Genomic DNA, 20,099 nt, shown 5'->3' on the forward strand with positions numbered 1-20,099 from the left:
ACCTTTTTAAAAATATTGTCTTCATGTTTTAAAGTTATAAATTAATCAATGTGGAGACAAAATAAACATTTAAAGAAGTAATCCAACTTCATTACAATACATGTACAAAATTCTACAGTGAAAGGTGTAGAGTCAAAATCATTTTCTCATTCACCAATCAATATTTTATATACATGATTCTTTTCCTTGACATAACATTTACTGAATATTGCCATTCTAATTACAAGCAAAAACTGTAGGGCTCAAAGCTCCTGTCACACGAAAAACAACTTATAGACAAATACCTTTGTTTTCATGTACTGATCAAGGTCTGATGTCATGGCAACAGGATATGTTTTATGATCATTGAATTCTGGGTTGTTACTGGCATGTATTATAGGTGTATCATGGTCATTGTTGTCATAAAACTGGTATACACAATACGGTGACGGCTGAACTCCTGTAAATAACAAAAGCCATAAGTAATCAGGTTTAAACTTCATCAATATGGTTAGCTTAAATAAATGTCACTGATCATACAATTAGAACTTTTAGAAAAACAACAATTCTGAACAACATGAAAACATTATCTTTATATTCATAGCAACCAAATACAATGATTAAATTGTACATATTATGAGTCTTCCAAGACTATCACAAATACTTAGTCAGAAATTTTTGCAAAAACTGCAACAGTATAGGTTTTAAATTAATTAAATCTCACATTTTGATAGCATTAATTGTATGCATCATTTTCTAAAATCACAATAATTAATATTGCTTTTTCGTCCATTATTAAGCAATAGCAATAATAAATGCATGCAATATTTTCTGAATTCACAGTATTTTGTCATAAATTCTTTTACCTCTCCTCCTGGACTGTAGTCCATTACAGCGTATAATTTTGATATGCATCTGGTTAATGTTATCTATCTGCTGACGTTTCATGGCGACCTCATCAGTAGCTTCAATAGCAATCTCAGCAGCTCTCTTGTTTGTTGTTATGTAACCTAAAGCTTTCGTTCTCTCCTGCAGATAAAGAACATTATTTCTTATGCAGGAAAAATACTGCAATCTGATTGGTTAATTAACCCGGTGTAAATAACACCCCACCCTTGTTCACCCCGGGATCAATAAAATTTTGCCAAAAAATAAAAAAAATTGCCAAAATAAAGAAAAAAAATTAAAATGTCAAAAAATAAAAATAAAACAAAAATAAATAAAATGTCAAAAAAAAAATATATATAAAAAATGAAAAATAAATAAATTTGAGGACAAAAAATTGTAAAAAATTAACAAATTAAAATTAAAAAAAATTTTCCCCCTAAAATTCAAAAGAACAAAATTTTTTTTCTGAATCCCCAAAATAAAGATAAAAAGTATTTGACAATGAGCAGCAACATCGACATTGAAAAAATGTAACACTGGAAATTTTTAATTAGCATTTTTCAATTTTACATCCCGGTTTAAAAATGAGTAAAGGAATTGTTCATAAGAAATAAATTTGTTATCTTGGTGTAATCAGGGGTGTACGGACTTTTACACCGTTGTTGAAAATTCATACACCCATTCGGCTGCGCTTCAGGGTGTATGAATTTTCAACAACGGTGTGAAATTCTGTACACCCCTGTTTACACCAAGATAACTAATATTATTATTTGGCTTGGGGCATTAATAATAATATACAATAAATTTGATAGTAACAGGAACTGCTTGGATAATATAAAATAAATCTCTTATCGTTCTGTTACCAAATTGACCAATGACAGTAGTCTCCAAAATTAAAAATTATCATTCTTTTGCCTAGTGCATTTTTAATAATTCACAATAAATTCAACAGTAGCTAGTTTTCCTGTTGACCAGTTGACAATGACTGTTGTCTCCAGAGTTAAAGAACAGTCATTCTGTATAGGTTCCTTTGTGCATTATCTGTGGCAAGTCTTTTAATAAATGTTTAAAAAATTCATCTCTACATGTTCGTGTTGTGTCCTTGTTTTTATTATGTTAATACATTTATTGAAGTTACTCAAGTCTTGGCAAACAAATCATCAACCAGTAAATATCATTGATTTTACATGTAAAAGATGGTTTGATGGAAAACAAGTCTTCATCTAAAACAATTTGTCCATTCATCTACAATCAATCTGTGTTCTGTCAATGATACCTGTATATATGCTAAAATCTTCAGTTTCAAAATGGTTCAGCTTTGAAGATCATTCCATGGTATCATTTCAAAGACATTTGTTATTCAATTTATCAAAATAAATATTTCAATTTGTGTTTGTTATACATGTAATGGAAAAAAATATGGAAGTTTTACAACTGACAGCAATATGAATGAAGTTCTTACCTTGTAGAGTCTGAGTTCTTACCTTGTAGTCTCTGAGTTCTTACCTTGTAGAGTCTGAGAGCCTGTTCCATGGGTACACGTAACCTGATCCAGTATTCTACCATACCCAAACTAATGCCAGATCCTGTAGAATCTACACCTGTTTATAAAACATATCTGTTTGTAAAATAGGATTTAAAAATAATTCTTACATATATTTCATACCTTAATTTGAAAGACCTGTCAGAAAACCTTTCATGTTATCAAGTTAAACATTTATAAAACTGTATATATGAAGTCTGAAATTTACTGATACCTGGAAAACATGCTCTTGAAGGTACATTACATAAATAACTAAATAACTGGGGAGAGATTTCTTAAAATACTGTAATTCATTGCCAGTCACATACAAATCTAGTCATACAATAAAAAAAATGTGGTCACACAGCACTTACAAGATAATTGCAAGAACCTAAACAATGGTTAATATCTGTTAGTGTTGTTTTTCCTTAAGCTTTTATATACACAGAAAATTGTATAAGAAAAATTTGTCAGAAATTATAAATAGTCCTCAAAACATATGTGATGCTGCCTTGGATCATTTTTTTTTCATTTTACATCTGAAACAAGTGAAGTCAATTACATGTATCGTTTCATATCAATGCATATTTTTTTTACCAATTATCTATTTAACACATATTTTTGTAGAAAACCCTACCTATTAGTGTAGCAGTACCATGTATTCTACCATGTGGTTTATCAAATATATCTTTAAATACCATCTGACAAGCTGCCACTGTTTTGTAGTCCTGTCCAAAGGACTGATGAAGCTCCATGGTACATGATTCCTAGAGAAGTACAATTACGTTGTTATTTTTGTATTGTTTCATTTTTCTCTCATTAACCCTGTATCAGATGACACATAATCCCAGAATGTTTTAGCCTCAGTTTTATTCCATACTTAGACACTCTTATTTGATGCATTATTTTTCAATTTCTTTTTTTAATTCTGCCAAGAATATTCTTTTAAAAGGTAAGAAAAAAAATAAGCTTAGGTAAATTACCAACTGAATACATTAGATATTTGTGCTCAATAAAATACAAATATTCTGACATTTATTAAAATATATAATTTATATGAATTTTACCTACCTTTTGCAAGTAATGCAAGAAAAAGTCATCCACTTTAACGATGTACTGTGATGTGAAATCAAATTCTGGTCTGAAAATGTAATAAATAATATTTCTTATGTCAGCATAAAGCTCTTAGAACCTGTGTTTGTATGTATCATTATAGGTCTTATATATAATTTTATCTAATAATATCGAAATAAAAGAAAATGAAAAATATTCTGAATTTTCTGAAGTTATTTAGTTTTGTTACATAAGATTTGTGTTGTTTTCTTTCAAAATGCCTCTAAATCAATGTCAAAAATAATTCTCTCGGACGAAAACTGCCGGAACAAATTGCAACGGTACAAAGATATAACAAAGAGACAAAAAATCAAACATAATTTTATTAGAATTATAAAAGACAATAACATACAGATACATTGATCTGACCAGAATATTGATCCCAACCCATATATATGGTTTTATTTTAGCCTCACCAAGCTAAGCAAAAGTTTTGTCCCTGTGTCTATCAAACTTCCGGTATTCTTTTGAGTCGAACTATGGGTATCTCAAAATATTTCTCTGGTCCGACTGACTTCGAGACAATGAGAGTCAAATGTATATATATATTTGGCTTAATCATAAAAAAAAATTAAAACCACACTTTAGCGTAGAGTAATTACAGACCTATCTTCATAAAGAGAGCTTTTAACCTATTAAATTTTAAACCTCTGAATATTTGATGTTGATATCAAAGCATAAATCATTCTTGTGTTGTCCAATTTTTGGCCAAAAACTTTTGTTATAAACTGTTTCTAAGAATTATAATTATAGTGTCTATTATAACAATCTAAACAAAATGCACAACTTGCTAGAAAATTGGATAAACGATAAATGGTTTATGTTGTAACATTTACATACCTTGCTCCTCTAAGTACAGGGGTGGACTGAATCTCATATTCAAAGAATTCCCATGTACAAAACAATAATGGTTCATCATCTCCCAGAATCTTCAATCCATCATCTGACAGGCTTATCTGAAGAAAATACAATTAAAATTCTAAAGTTGGTAAAAACTCAAATAAATCATATTTTACTTTCATGATGATGACTCATTTACTCCAGACTTTACATGTACATTTAATAATTTCTACAAAGTAAACTATTTTTCTGACACATGAATCTATTCCAACCTACCTTGTGTATATGTTATGACACATGAATCTATTCCAACCTACCTTGTGTATATGTTACGACACATGAATCTATTCCAACCTACCTTGTGTATATGTTATAAACATCAATGAATCTATTCCAAACTACCTTATGTATATGTTATGACACATGAATCTATTCCAACCTACCTTGTGTATATGTTATGACACATGAATCTATTCCAACCTACCTTGTGTATATGTTATGACACATGAATCTATTCCAACCTACCTATTGTATATGTTACGACACATGAATCTATACAAACTTACCTTGTGTACATGTTACAACTCATGAATCTATACCAACCTACCTTATGTATATGTTACGACACATGAATCTATACCAACCTACCTTGTGTATATGTTATGACACATGAATCTATACCAACCTACCTATTGTATATGTTACGACACATGAATCTATACAAACTTACCTTGTGTACATGTTACAACTCATGAATCTATACCAACCTACCTTATGTATATGTTACGACACATGAATCTATTCCAACCTACCTTGTGTATATGTTATGACACATGAATCTATTCCAACCTACCTATTGTATATGTTACGACACATGAATCTATACAAACTTACCTTGTGTACATGTTACAACTCATGAATCTATACCAACCTACCTTATGTATATGTTACGACACATGAATCTATACCAACCTACCTTGTGTATATGTTATGACACATGAATCTATACCAACCTACCTTGTGTATATGTTACAACACATGAATCTATACAAACTTACCTTGTGTACATGTTATGACGCATGAATCTATACCAACCTACCTTGTGTATATGAATCTCAAACAGATTCTGTCCTCTTTCCAGGTGGATAGTTTCATCAAAATCTAGAGTTGGCTCTTCCAACTGAAAAAAGAATAAATATAACTTATCTGTTTGAGGAAATCTTGTAGCATAACTACTTTCAAAGATTTGTTATATATCATGTGTATTTGGAATTCATGGGCTATTGTCACCCAATCTGTTTGGTTAATTTGTGTTAAATGCAGAAAATTAAGACACTGGGATAAAATTTGATCACAAAGTTTGTCTCATTTCCATAATTGCCTCTATTAAGCCAATTTAGTCATTTAAGCTGTAGCTATGGTAGCATTTAATTTTGACATGATGCCTTCATTAACTCCAACATGATTATATTCTATAAGGTGCATCAAATACTCTCATGCATAGTAATCAGACTTCTTATTTTCACTGTTTTATACTCACAACGAACCAAAGAATTTCAAATGTTTCAAAGAATAAATAAGTCATATCTTTACAGATAGCTTTACAGACGACTTTCACATACATGCAATTTCCCTAACATTTCAAATGTTACAATGCTTATGTTATTACATTACAGTAAGAGTCGAAATGAACCTGTGTAACCCATTCTTAATAAAAAGAACTTTAAATTGGTCTATTGAGCCTTACCTCATCAGTAGGTGCTGTAATCTTAAACTGCTTTGTACCATAAGCCACATCTCTCATTTGACTTTCTAATTTCTACAAAATACAACACACTATATTGTTAATTTACCGTTTGGAAAAAAAAAATACATTGTCTAATAGTATCATTAAGAATCAAGAATAAGGTAACCTTTATAGCAGGTTTGACTGTATGACCAAATCATGAATATTGCTTACCTTAATTCTAGCAGCTCTGATGTCCAACAGTCTGGCATATTCATCTAACTTAGTCTCATATTCTTTCTTTATTTCATCTATCTTAGTACTACTTATTTCAACCTATAACAAAACAAATCAATACTGAAAACAAATACTGGCTATAAACTTTAAACATATAAGTATGGATTAGTTTTATGCAGACTGGACAGGTGTATTCACAGAAAATGTCTTTAAAAAATAGTTCCAATACCCTTGGTGGCTTAAGAACAAAGAATGACAACTTAAATGTAAATCTTTTTTTACCATTATTCATTTGTTTCAATAAATTGATGGAAAGAAAAAAAACTGTAATTATAAATTTCCATGAATTAAACCTTTCCTCTAAATAAAGTTAAAAATTACCCTGAATCAATATATTGAGAAAGGCCTTATAAAAAAGACAGTATACTGTATTGATCTCACTGAACCAAAAATACTAATTCTCCTTGGATTAAATGGATATAATAAAACAACAGATCAACATTAATTTTGAGATTCTGAATCTAATGCATTCTGGGTAATATTTTCAAAAGCGTTCACCAAAACATTGTGATTGGTTGAAATTGTCCTAAACAATTGAAATTCAATCAATGACGTGACGTTATTATAAATTTAGGGTACAAACAATGAAATTACCCTTAGTCCATAAGATTATGAAACGGCCAAATTTTACAACAGGAGGAGCTGTAAGATCATTCATGTTCAATGGTTACTACATATGATACATTCATACCTCATGTTGGTAATCTTTGTTAATCTTATGTTGTATGACCAAAAGATTTCTGGTCTTCTCTAATTCATGGACTGTCTCAGCATACTCTGCCTGTATTTCTAACAACTGCTTATGCTCATCTACAAGTAATAAGTTCTTCAAGTTAAATACTACTGTTTGCTTAGTGTTGAGTAAGGTTACTACTAACAAAACTTCAAACCCACTGATTATATTTTGTAAAGATAAAGTTAATTCAATATCTAATTTAAATATGTCTTTAATAAAGTTCTGACAAAAAAATTTACAACTCTTGTTGTTTTTTAAACCTAGAGTCAACTTATACCCTTCATTCCCTTGTAAACATTTCATATAATATTGCTTTCACACATGGTTTTTTTTTCTCATATGCTTATGTTTCAAGCACACCGAGTTACCTTTTTTCACTTTTCTTAATTTCTTTATAATTTATCGTTACATTGTATATCATCTTTGAAAATATATTATACATAAGAATAGACGTCATAGTGAACTTTTTTTTTACAAATCTTCTGAACCATTGATTATATGCAAACCATAATATGTAACAAATTTGCCAATAAAATGAATAAAACAGCTTGCTGTACATTAACAACAAACTCTCTTGTATCATTTAAGAAATGATGTGGTGAGGAAGAACATATTACTCTGATTCAGTAGTAAGGACAAATTTTTAGTTTCTTGTGTATAATTTGGAGTTTAGTATGACGTCCATTATCACTGAACTAGTATACATATTTGTTTAGGGGCCAGCTGAAGGACGCCTCCAGGTGCGGGAGTTTCTCCCTGCATTGAAGACCCATTGGTGGCCTTGGGCTGTTGTCTACTCTATGGTCGGGTTGTTGTCTCTTTGACACATTCCCCATTTCCATTCTCAATTTTATTGAATCTGACCTTTGGAGACTTCTACATCCACTTTATGTAGGAAGTCAGGATCTGGAATAGCTTTCTGTTTCTTCTGTTTAACTAGCACCAAAGCTTCTTCAATTTCACTAAAATCTATGGCACTCTCCTGTAATATTCAGTATTCATATAACAATAGAGGGTGTGAGAACAGTTTTATTTTAAATGTTTGGACTTGAAACACTCATTTTTATACCCTAATCTATTAAATTAATTCTTAAGAAGAAACTCATAAAGACTTTGAATAATACTTTTATGGAACAATTTACGCTTTTTTTTTTAATTGAAATTAAATTTTTTTTCTAACTATAGCGTTTAAATAAAATAAGATTATTGATCAAAACACTCATCTCTAATGGTAATTAATCAAATTGTATTGTTGAAGATTTTTTTTCAAATGAGATTTGTGTAGTACCATTTAATTTTATAAAGGCAAAAAAAATTAATAAGACTATTGTACAAAACACTCCTCTCTATTTAGTTATGCCAGTTACAGTCAGGCATTTCAAATACTGTAACAAGGGGGAAATCTTCATGAGGGGTTTATTTTTGCTAATTTCGTGATTACTTTAAAATAATTCCCTTTCTTAAATCTGATCTTTCAGGCACATCATAATAAAAGACAAGAAAAGACTTAAAAAAATTGGTAAACAGGTTTGGCCTTTTCAATCGCAAAATATAAACAGTCCTAAAATAGACGACTTTACAGTATTCAAACTCTTTTCACTAAATGTTAAAAATCTGACCTTAGTAAAGAATCTCATCTTCTCCTTCAGATCATCGTACTCTTCCTTTAACTGGTAATGTTCTACCTGCATGGATCTGTAATCTTGTTGTAACTTCTCAAACTGATCTGTAAAAAGAAAAAAAAATGTTTGTGAATTGTTACAGGGCAAAAGGAAACTTAGCAATAACTAGAAAATAACTATTGTTCTTTAGTCTTTGTAAGATAGATGTCTTATTGACAGTACTACTGTATTTTCTTATTTCATCTGAAACCCTAAAATGCATAGATATACAATTCATTCCTATAAGTCTGTTTGTTCATTTGATGTTGCATCAATGAAATGCAAGCATACCAGACAAATGATGTTACCACACTGTATGGAAAATTTAATTATAAATACTACGATGATAACAATTTTTTCCATTAACTTGCCTATCACTACACTGTGTGTCGATAAAAAAATGTTCCCATGCCTTCCATTTTTAGACAGAAAGTATAATTCTGCTAATTTCTATTACTCAGATTTTCTTGGCAAATATATTTAAGATGTCATCCTTCTTCTCTCACTGATTCTTTGTCAGTGTGGCTCCTTATATAATCATACCTGATTCTCTGGCAAGTTTATCTAGGATGCCACCCTTTTCTCCCAGATCAGCCTTTAGTGTGGCCTCTAGTTGAGCTATTTGAACTTTCAATGCATTTTCTCTCTGTCTCCATTCTCTTTCTCTCTCCAAGTCAAAAGCACTGTAAAATAAATACAATAATAACTTGCACATTACAAATAATTATAACTGACATTTTTTAAATTTTTTATCTATAAAATAAACTGTTAACACAGAGATATGTCCCTACTTTTTGTTATTTAGACAATGCAAATGTTGAAATCAAAATAGCAATACTTTTAACATGTAAGTTATGCATAAATTCAAAGTCAATGAACCATGACTGAGGGTAAAGGGTCATACAATCTGCAGGGAAATGAGATGTGCCAATACTAATACAACTGCATACCAAATAACATTGACTTATCATAAATTGTTCCCTATAAACAAACCTAAACACAAACATTAACTTGTAAACTATGTTAAAGTTTCAAAGTCAATGAACCAAGATGAGGGGGTGGGGCGATATAATCTCCATGGAAATGAGACTTGCAAATGCCTATACGTTTGCATACCAAATATCATTGACTTAACATTAGTGGTTCATCTTAGATTGATCTAATCACAAACTAATACATGTAAACTAAGCAAAAGTTTCAAAGTCAATAGACCATGACTGAGGGGTAAGGACCAAATATTCTCCATGGGAATGAAATGTGAAAATGCTTATACAACTGCATACCAATTACCACTGACCTACTACAAATGGTTCCCCTTAAATTGACCTAATCACAAACTAATACATGTAAACTAAGCAAAAGTTTTGAAGTCAATAGACCATGACTGAGGGGGCAGAGCCAAATTATCTCCATGGGAATGAGATTAGCTAATGATAATACAACTGCATACCAAACACCGTTGACCTACCACTAGTGGTTCACCTTAAACTAGACCTTATCACAAACTAATACACTGTTGACGCCGTCGTTACCGACGACATATGGAAACAGCATACCTATGTCTCACTTTTTGACTCTGTCAAGAGGAGACAACAATATATAAGTAACTAACATTAATGTAATGTTCAATTTACACACATCTTGAATTTTTGATCAGTTCAGTGTTTCAGAGACTTACAGTGTTTCATGTCAAATCAAAGTTGTTCGATTGAAAAAAGCATACATCTGAAACAACACACTAAATAACTGTTAAAGAGTTAAATGTTCTTGGACTTTTTTTGCTTAAAACTTTCATAATCATGAATATCAACACTGCTTTGAATAAGACTGAAACACTGAGTCAGATTTAATTTGCCAGTTCACCCATGTCAACCTACCCCAACACATTATTCTGACTCATTGCTGACCAGTATTTGCTCTTACTCCTAAATGCCCCATCAATTTTTTCACGTTTGACCCAGAAGGGCATTGAACCCACACCCTCCAGCCCTCAGGGTTTGCATGCTAACAAAAGATCACCAAGGTGGTTAAGGATGCTATTACAAAAATCAGGAAAATTCTGGTAATGTATAAACACTGTCCCCAAGTTGTCTCATATAACTTCCAGCTTTTTTTTTTGAATAAAAAATCAATGAAAAGCTTCCAAAATGTTTTCATAATGTGTTCAAGTTTGCAAGTTTTTATTTGTGCATCATACAAGTAAAGTTTTAGTTGCAATACTAAAAGATCAGATAATTTACAATTCGTACCTGTTAACAAATTTCTCATTAGCTTCCTTTAATATCTGGTTCTCCTTTTCTAAGCATGAAGTCTGTTCTTGAAGCTACAAGAGTAAAGATGAAAGATTTATCAGTAATTGCAAAAAGTAAACAATCCTTTGATTTTTAGCAATTTGGGTTGGGTAACTAGCTAAATTACAATTCTTTTATTCAGATGTTAATATCAACCTCGATTTGATTTAGATTATTACCAAAACTCACTTCATGCTGTGAGGTTAGTGGGACCCTGCCACTTATATCAGTTTTCATTTATTACAAATATAAGCTTATTATCAACGATCAATACTTCACTTGATTGTCTCCCTTGTAAGCTAATTAACTTTTTCTATAAAAGATGTTTAGCAAGCAATTACAATCAATACTACCAGATTGTGCTGAAGTTCAGTAGCTCTGTTTTGAAATGCAATTCTAAGAGGAATATTTAGGTATACTTTCTGAAAAGGGATACCCTAGAAATTCCAACTGAAACTCATGTCAAGTTAGAAACAGCAATGACAGCAACACATCATGCACACTTTTCTAAGAAAGTGATAAAAGAAGGAGAAAGTAATTGAATACCCCATTGTAATACCTGTAAAAGCAAAATAAATAAAGGATAGTAATCTCAGACGGCAAGACAGTTCTAGGTCTAGATCAATAAATCACCTCATTAAGCTTTTGGTTATAATTTGAATCAAACTTTAGTTGCTAATATGCATATCAAGTCAAACTCATCTCCATTAGTTTTTGGTGTTGAACTGTACCAAACTTTATTTCTTTCCATAAGGTAGGTTCTCATGTCTATTAGTTTTTGGTGTTGAACTGTACCAAACTTTATTTCTTTCCATAAGGTAGGTTCTCATGTCTATTAGTTTTTGGTGTTGAACTGTACCAAACTTTATTTCTTTCCGTAAGGTAGGTTCTCACGTCTATTAGTTTTTGGTTATAAGTTGTACCAAATTTCAGTTAATTCTTCCTTTAGGTAAGTACTCACCTCTATTAGTTTTCGGTTATTAGCTGTACCAAACTTCAGTTCATTTTGTAAGGTTAATACTCTATTTTGTTCTTCCTTCAGCTGCATGTTTAATCTTTCCATCTCCATTAACATGCTGTCATGGCCATGTTTTACTGTTGCCATGTTCTGTTAAAACATAATTTAATTCATTGTACTGTGAACAAATATCATTCCAAGGTCATCAAACTTTAAAAAGTATACATTTTGAAGGCACCTGCTTTAATCATATACAAAAAGTATAAATCAAAATCTTTATGAACCAATATACTTACAGATTCCAGGAGAGCATATTTTTCATTCAGTTCCATCAACCTAGTAGACTTTTCTTTGACTTCTCTCTGTACCTTTATCATATCTATATTCTCCTGAACTGTGAATCTGAAATTCAATTATTTAATATTTGATATACTGTAGAAATAATTGATGTTTTGAGGCTACATATTTTAATGTTGTAAAATGTTTCACTACAAAACAACTAAATGTTAGTATCTTGTTGAATATCCCATGTAAATTTCAGGCAGATGTAACAAAATATGTGACACATTAATAAGATTTATACATTTTTTTGCATGTACATAAAAAAAATATCAATTAAAAAATCTGCATTTTTGTGTTGGTTACTGTTGAACAAACTATTTCATAGTTTATATGTGATGTTACAAGTTTGTTTTTATCGTTTTAATTAGCTCCTCTTTCAATACATATTTAATAAATTCATAGTGAAATTTATGTTAAAACTTTTTATACTTTTTATATATTACCTATGCTCTGCTGTTATTTGTTGCTTAATCTTGACAAGATCCTCTTCATAGCCTGCCTCTTGTAACTTCATCTTAAAGAAAAGCAATGCATTATTATAAAGAATCATGCTTTTTTTAATATATGAACCATCATAAGGAGAGCTATTTTCCTTCACTTTACCAACTATAGGAATTGTACCGATTTCTGTAATGATAAATAAGAGTTTTACAATTGAATGCCCACACATTATACACACAATTTGACCTCTGCCCTTCCAAAGCAGTTTGTTCAGTGAATATTCCTATAATTCTATGCTCAGTGGCTGCCTTGCAGATCTGAAAATCACTGATACAGTACAACTAATCATAATACAGTTCCAGACCAAATATCAAATAATCTCTCAATACAGAAGCTTAGAATAATGTGACAAAACATTCCAAAAGTTCAGAAGGTTTCTTATTAAGATGTTGTCTTTTAAAACTAAGATACATTCAATAAAATGTTGGTGTTTCCTTTTCCCATAACACATGAACAGTTTATCCTAATCCCTGTTTTCCAACATACATTATCAACGCTGTATGCCTGACTATGCCATGTAATTAAGACCTACTCTTTGTTTGAATTCCTCCAGTTCTTGTTCACATATTTCATTCTGTTCTTGTAATTGAGCAATGATATCATCCCTAAAATAGAAGAATGAAATATTCAAGTTTTTTATGACTTTGTAATATCTCTCCCTTTTCTCCAGTTTACATACTTTCACAAATTGAAATATAAGAATAGAAAGACATACACATTGTATGAAGCAATTTACCAAACATTGTTCAATTCCAACATAATCTATAAGAGAATTTGAAAGCATAACTTTTGTGACAGACATATAATTTTGTAATTACAAAGGGCAACAAATCAAAAAAGTTTTAATCACCAAACTTGGATATGTAAAACTACATATGGTATGAAGCTGTTCAAGTTTTGTTCCATTCAAATGTTAATTATAATGACATTAATTAATGTGAACTTATCTTTTATGGATACTTTTTTTTTGTGTGATTGAGAGAAAATAAAAACTCATTTTATGGGAAATTCAAATTGCAGATTTGAAAATACTACTAAATAATGAGATGAAGAAATTTGTGGGTGTTCATAAAATGATGATGAAATACATAATATAAGTGGTTCTATAATAAAGTTTTGATACTTTTATGATGTGCTGCAAGTAAGAAGCACTGTTGATATCTTCATTTAGGTTAATCTAAATCTTGATATTCTATAGGATATCAAATAATTGCAAAACTATTGAATGAGGATGACAGGTAATAAATGTAATGCAGAGTGTCAGAGGTTTAATATTGAATCAAAATACATTTTGTATGAGGTTGTTGTCATTGTAATCACATATACTGGAAGTCATAACTGCAATTTCTTTGTAATCTTTGACAATTTAATTGAAGATTTTACATTTTTCATTTACAAAATCATCTACAAGAAAATAACTCATGAAGTATTAACCTAATCAAATTTGTGTCCATCATCAAAATTCAACTACCAACAAATATTGAATATGTTGAAAACATTTGCAAAACTACACATTTTTTTTCAAAATTTAACCTTTAAAAATGAAAATCAACTGGTTTTAGTTTAGACAACATTTAAATTCTTGGTTTGCTGGACCCCATAAAAACAATGAAAATTAAATGCCTCAAATAAAAAAAAGTTACAGTAATTAATAATAATGTTTACAGTTACAATCAATTAACAAGAACATTAAATATGATAGCAATAACGCCATCTTGATAAGTTCTTACTTCTGACGATTATCTAGTCTGAGGTTATCCAACTGATTATGTCCATATTTCTGGAATGTAGGACTAGAAACTGTCTTCCTGCAAAATAATAAAGATCAACAGTGATTACTTAATATCATCATTATTACTGTTTATCAATAGAAATCTTAACTTTTTAAACGAATGAGCTGTGTCTGATACACCTTATCGCTATTTGTCCGCCTTTACTGGACATCACACAGGTTCCCGTAAAATTTTGACGTCATAATACAAAATATCTGACGCCACAAAGGAAAAGTGATTGTTGTATGACGTCAATAGTTCAAGCGGGACTGATTCTCGGGTTAGCCGGGAATAGCGATAAGGTGTATAGAAATCCACCCTTATGCAAATGAATATCAATACATCTAATAACTTATTTCGGGTTGAAAAATCTATAGGCAAAGTCTGTTACTGTTTTAAAAATGAGTTGATATAAGAACCCTACAAAAAAGACCAAAATTCATCTTTTATTTCATATTTGAACTTTCCAAAATTAATCAAAGTCTTATACATGCACATGTATATGGGCATTTGCATATGGTCGATTTCTATCTGATGCAGCTCAAATAACGGAGACTGAAAGATTTTGAGGCAGAAATGAGTCAGCATTGCCTTTAAAGACAAATGTCCAATTCTTCCTGTTTGGTAAGAAGATTTTGTCAAGCAACATTTTCTATTAGATTATTTGGTGAGTTTTTTTAATAAGAATTTTAACTTTCTACAATTTCGGCTGATTAAAAAAATTCTTACCTCTGCAGAATGATAAATTGAATCTTTGACATTATAGACAATGAAATCATGAAGATATAAGATGCAAAGTCTTGACTTATATCTGATAGGTATTGTTATAATCTATACATATTAATGACATCCTCATGCTATTGATATATAGGGCTATTCTAATCATTAAAACCAAAACATATTTCTAATATATTTTTTTCTATATATTAACAATTATTCCATCTATTTTTAATTTTCAACAAAGCATGTTTTAATGGGAATAGGAACATAAATGCCCTAACTGTAATATTCTACAGGTAACAATCTATATATATTCAAAATTTCAATAAGAAAAACAGCAATATGTAAAACTGTACCCTAAAAATAACTAAAATGTGAGTGAACTCAAGAAAGGATACCATGACAAACAATACTATGTTTAATTCAATTATCTCCCCTTTAACAAGTGGATCATATTATTTTATGCTCATCATCATGTAGTGTTCTACAGCTGTATAAAGTTGCATCAATATTTTTCAAGCTGTTTAGTTGTGTTACAAGGCACATGGACAGACAGGGTGAATCATATATATTCCCAACACTTTGATTGTTGGGGATGTAAAAAACCATATGAAGCACATTATTCTACTTTTGTTTTAACAATAAAACTAGGTGATGCTTTGCTTATTAAATCTACAATAAAAATAAACAAAAAAGAAGTCTGTAAGATTTGATGTATTTTCCTTTACCTCTGATATTCTCAAGACACCTTTGATCTTATTTCAATTATGTTATGGTTCCAACCAACTTTCAAAAATACATACCTGTGAGGGGCAGTTTCATAGGGACCAATAACTCTTCTGTTCTTGGCAATTCTTGTGTCTTCAGGGGGTGCATACTGTGTCTTAGCTATACCCTTAAATAAGACGAAAAAAAATCATAAAATACAATTTCTTGGTCTACCATTTTATGAATTATTAACCATTTTTCAGATCCATGATAAACGTGTAAAAAGTGTGCGCTTAAAGTTTGAGAATATGCTCAATTCAATATTATCATTGATTTTTTAAAATATAAATAATTGCAGGAAATTACAATTACATTTAATTAGGCTATGAATCATCACCAGGCGCTGCTAATTATGTGTTTTGGCATTTGTCATAAAAAAAAATATACATAAATTATATGACTTCAACTAACGAAAGCTCCACTGGAGCTAATATGCTATTCTGTTGAGAGACCTCATTTTTTTAATTACCACAGGTCTATTTTATGTTAAATATTTACTGTATGGATACTGGATTTTTATTTTTTTATCAATCTTGACTTAAAAATGCCTAAAATATTTGCCACTGGCAACAGAGTAACCAAAAGTATAAGTATACAATATGAACACAAGGTGTAGATCTTGTTACAAAAGTGCACAGTGAGTTCTTTGTGATTTACTAGGTGCAGTTTCACATGTGAAAAGTATAGAATTTGAATTATAAGTTTAAGACTTACTGTATTAATTCTAGATCCAACATGTGTATAATGTGAAGGTCTCTTACTGGCTGCTGATAATTGTTGTTTTGCCAACATCAACTGAAAAGGAATAAATGTCATAATCATTTGCTTTTCACCTTTCAGATATAAAAATGACTATGAAAAATCTCATTCATGTCAGAAATTTGAATGCAACCTAAAACATGTAGATATACAGAAGTGATTTTTCATTACTATTTCTATTTATTTTTTTATGTTATTATATTTGCCTACAAATGAGGAATATTTATAAGGCCAAACATAGAAAATATATGTGTTTGCTGTTTCCTCTATCCAAGGGTTCAGAGTTTAGGTAGGTAGGCAGGTAATTGAATGTTTTAAAATTTTCCAAGAAAATGATACTTTTGTCGACATTGCAGAAACAAATATGCAAGTGAAATAGTTTATGACTATCTGCTTTTCCTGCTGTTTCTGATCATTTGTCTTTTTTTGCTGTTGAATGAAGTAATATTTGAGGTTTGTTTGGGTGAACAATCCCCTGAAATTTACCTAGCTGACCCAGATCAAAACCTTTGACACAAAATTATTTTTTTGAAGAGGCAATAAAATAACTATAATATCATCTTGAAATTCTGTAGTCAGGGTGAAACTCCTCATATCAAATTTACAAAAGCAAATTGTGAAAAAATATCAGTTTAACAAATTTAACATCTATATAACTTTAATGAGAGTTATTACTTTAGAAACTGATGTAGGTTTTCTATTGTTTAATGTCCTATGTTGTCTCTATAAAACACATTATTTATATCCTTACAGTTTCAATTGTTAAATTTTGCAAGATCGATAATTCTAGTTGAAGGAAATATAACTGCTACCATAGTCTCATAAGAGTTTATTTTTTATGGTTATATTACTTAATTCTTACTAGTGTTTCCTGCAGCTTTTGAAAAGGGCAGGGTAATTTTTTTCTCAGAGGGCACTCTTAATGCGATTGGTACACTTTAAGGGTACCCTTTGCGAGGAGTACTACACTTTTAGGGCACTCTTTACATAGATATAAAGGCACTGTAATGGATAGGGATTTAATCGAATATACCATTGTTTCATATTTATTGGTAAGAAATAAAGATGTGAATATTAGGTTGTTAATTTAATTCCGTTTTGTAATAAGATTATCACTTCTAGACTCAGCTAATAGAATTTTGATCATGTTCATTGTGCAACTGCCTCATTTCAATCAATAACTCCAGTTATAAACTTTAATACTGGATCACTGAGATCGATTGTCTAAGGAAGTGTTGTGAAAGTGGACTTTGCATGACCAAGAGCATATGCAATGCATTGCTTTTTAGATGCACAAAAGAAGTGCCAAATACCTTTTTGTTCTCGCATGTTTATACCAATCAAAGCTACCTTGGCTCACAACTGTACAAATAGTTTAAGGATATTCAAAGATTTGTATAGCAAGACTTACTATACATAATGCAGATTTTCATCTTATTTTCCATCTGTTTTTTTTTTTTTTATTGAATTTGTACTATTCAAAACTATATCAGCTATATTCTTAACTTTAATTTTATTAAGATAACAACAGTATGAAAGCCGTTGTAAATTCACCCCAATCCGACGTCTCGATCGACCGAATAGTATAAATAGAAAATATAAACAAACATCGGATAATCAGTGGTATATGTTCATCCCATGCATCGTAAAATTATAACTCAAACGGTCGCCTGGTTCCCTTTTAAATTGTCTATATTTTAAATTCGTAGAGTTACAAATCTATGTTGTCCCTATTAGATTCAATCATGAATCGTATTTGTACTCTGTTGCTTCAAAACTGTTCAAACATTACGAAATTCAATAAAATGTCGGCCATTAAAATTTAGATTTTCGTTCCAAGGGAAATAACTCGAAATGGTCTTACTAAAAGATGAATTGCAGAACCGATATAAAATTACAGCGGGGCGTTCTAAAATACGACGGAAAAGGGGCATGGCACCATTTTTTTTCCTAAAAAGGACAGAGCGTCAAGAAAACACGACAGGGCGCCATAACACGCCAAAACATCCTGCAGGAAACACTACTTACTTTTTCATTCAGTTGATGATTCTGTTTTTCTAATTTCATGATTCTTTCTTTGAATTCTTCCATCTTTTCTGCCACTTCTATATTCATTCCCGATGTTTTCCCTAAAGTTAAAACAATCAGATGTTTGTAGAATATATTTCATAACCTAATTGACGAAAGATAAATAAAACAGTTCAATATCTTAATAATGTCAATATCATCTGGATTTTTATGCTACAAAACCCAATATGAAAGTACCATATAGTTGGTGTATATGTTTAAAAGAGTATATTTATTTTTAATATCCTGTGTATGAGGCTTTGTATGGGGTCTTCATTTTTTCTTTTGCCAATTATCATCTTTTTTATCTCTATCAATTTATTTCTTTTGCCTATTTTTCTTTATTCTTTTTGTGGCTCATTGTTCTCTATTCTGTAAACCCCATTCAGACCCTCATGTATACAGAAGGGAGTTGGTGTCAGTAGAAAAGCTACTGTTCCTACTTTGTTTCTTAAAACTTCTATAAGAAATGTGATATTCTTCTTTTCCCATTCTTTAACCAAAATTATGGAAATAAATCTAGCAAAATAACAACCACTTTTGAAAGTGGAAATCAGCAATTTTTAAAATCTCAAATCTGTAAATTGCAAATGATAATGTATGTCCAGGACCCGTCAAGTAGCAAGAAACTCCAGGACTTCAGTAAACATGAATGTCTACCTCCAACATGCTCTTTGTCTATATCCTTCTTCTTGTCATTTACCAATCGTAGCAATTTTGTGGCCATTCTGAAAGAGACAAATGAATTAATTAATAAGTTCATAATTGCATGTAGAGCAAGGTCATAATGTGAAAGAAAATTAAAAACCCAATTAAAAATACATAGAGGTACTGTGAGTAAAGCTCACAAAATGACCCTTGCAAAGTCCATTATATGCAAATGGAGACCCAAAAAATAATTTAGTTAAAAAAAACAAAATAGGAGGTGCATGAAAGCATTATATGGTTAAGATTCTGAGAATTTTCAATAAATTCTTAAAGGGATTTTGGAGAATTTACTGATACAAAATGGAAACCCCCTGATAAAGCTATTAATTGTGATGAGGAGACCAGGAGATGGAGATGACTGTAGTGTGCAGATGACAATATTACTGTCATGCCATAAAAGACCCCCGAAATGATTCTGAAAAAGAAATGAAATAGAAGTACATCATGTGAG

General features: G+C 30.6%; 1 protein-coding gene across 6 annotated transcripts in view; it reads right to left on the bottom strand.

Annotated features, from left to right (window-relative positions):
* Window positions 1–20,099, bottom strand: part of LOC127700351 (protein fantom-like) — a 47,299-nt gene that overhangs the window by 22,791 nt on the left and 4,409 nt on the right. For all 6 annotated transcript variants that reach the window (XM_052203783.1, XM_052203782.1, XM_052203781.1 and 3 more), the window contains exons 4-26: window positions 19,601–19,668; window positions 18,902–19,002; window positions 16,829–16,909; window positions 16,150–16,241; window positions 14,585–14,662; window positions 13,387–13,459; window positions 12,797–12,867; window positions 12,308–12,413; window positions 12,015–12,161; window positions 11,012–11,085; window positions 9,306–9,445; window positions 8,721–8,827; window positions 7,966–8,083; window positions 7,057–7,175; window positions 6,303–6,404; window positions 6,090–6,161; window positions 5,442–5,522; window positions 4,343–4,458; window positions 3,461–3,530; window positions 3,027–3,156; window positions 2,374–2,468; window positions 846–1,008; window positions 285–439 (exon numbers count right to left, since the gene is read on the bottom strand). In XM_052203783.1, the coding sequence (XP_052059743.1) occupies window positions 285–439; window positions 846–1,008; window positions 2,374–2,468; window positions 3,027–3,156; window positions 3,461–3,530; window positions 4,343–4,458; window positions 5,442–5,522; window positions 6,090–6,161; window positions 6,303–6,404; window positions 7,057–7,175; window positions 7,966–8,083; window positions 8,721–8,827; window positions 9,306–9,445; window positions 11,012–11,085; window positions 12,015–12,161; window positions 12,308–12,413; window positions 12,797–12,867; window positions 13,387–13,459; window positions 14,585–14,662; window positions 16,150–16,241; window positions 16,829–16,909; window positions 18,902–19,002; window positions 19,601–19,668 (2,359 nt within the window). The remainder of the gene's footprint in view (window positions 1–284; window positions 440–845; window positions 1,009–2,373; window positions 2,469–3,026; window positions 3,157–3,460; window positions 3,531–4,342; window positions 4,459–5,441; window positions 5,523–6,089; window positions 6,162–6,302; window positions 6,405–7,056; window positions 7,176–7,965; window positions 8,084–8,720; window positions 8,828–9,305; window positions 9,446–11,011; window positions 11,086–12,014; window positions 12,162–12,307; window positions 12,414–12,796; window positions 12,868–13,386; window positions 13,460–14,584; window positions 14,663–16,149; window positions 16,242–16,828; window positions 16,910–18,901; window positions 19,003–19,600; window positions 19,669–20,099) is intronic.

The sequence above is a fragment of the Mytilus californianus genome, unplaced genomic scaffold (genome assembly GCF_021869535.1).
Source record: "Mytilus californianus isolate M0D057914Y unplaced genomic scaffold, xbMytCali1.0.p SCAF_5, whole genome shotgun sequence".
In the NCBI taxonomy this organism is placed as follows: domain Eukaryota; kingdom Metazoa; phylum Mollusca; class Bivalvia; order Mytilida; family Mytilidae; genus Mytilus; species Mytilus californianus.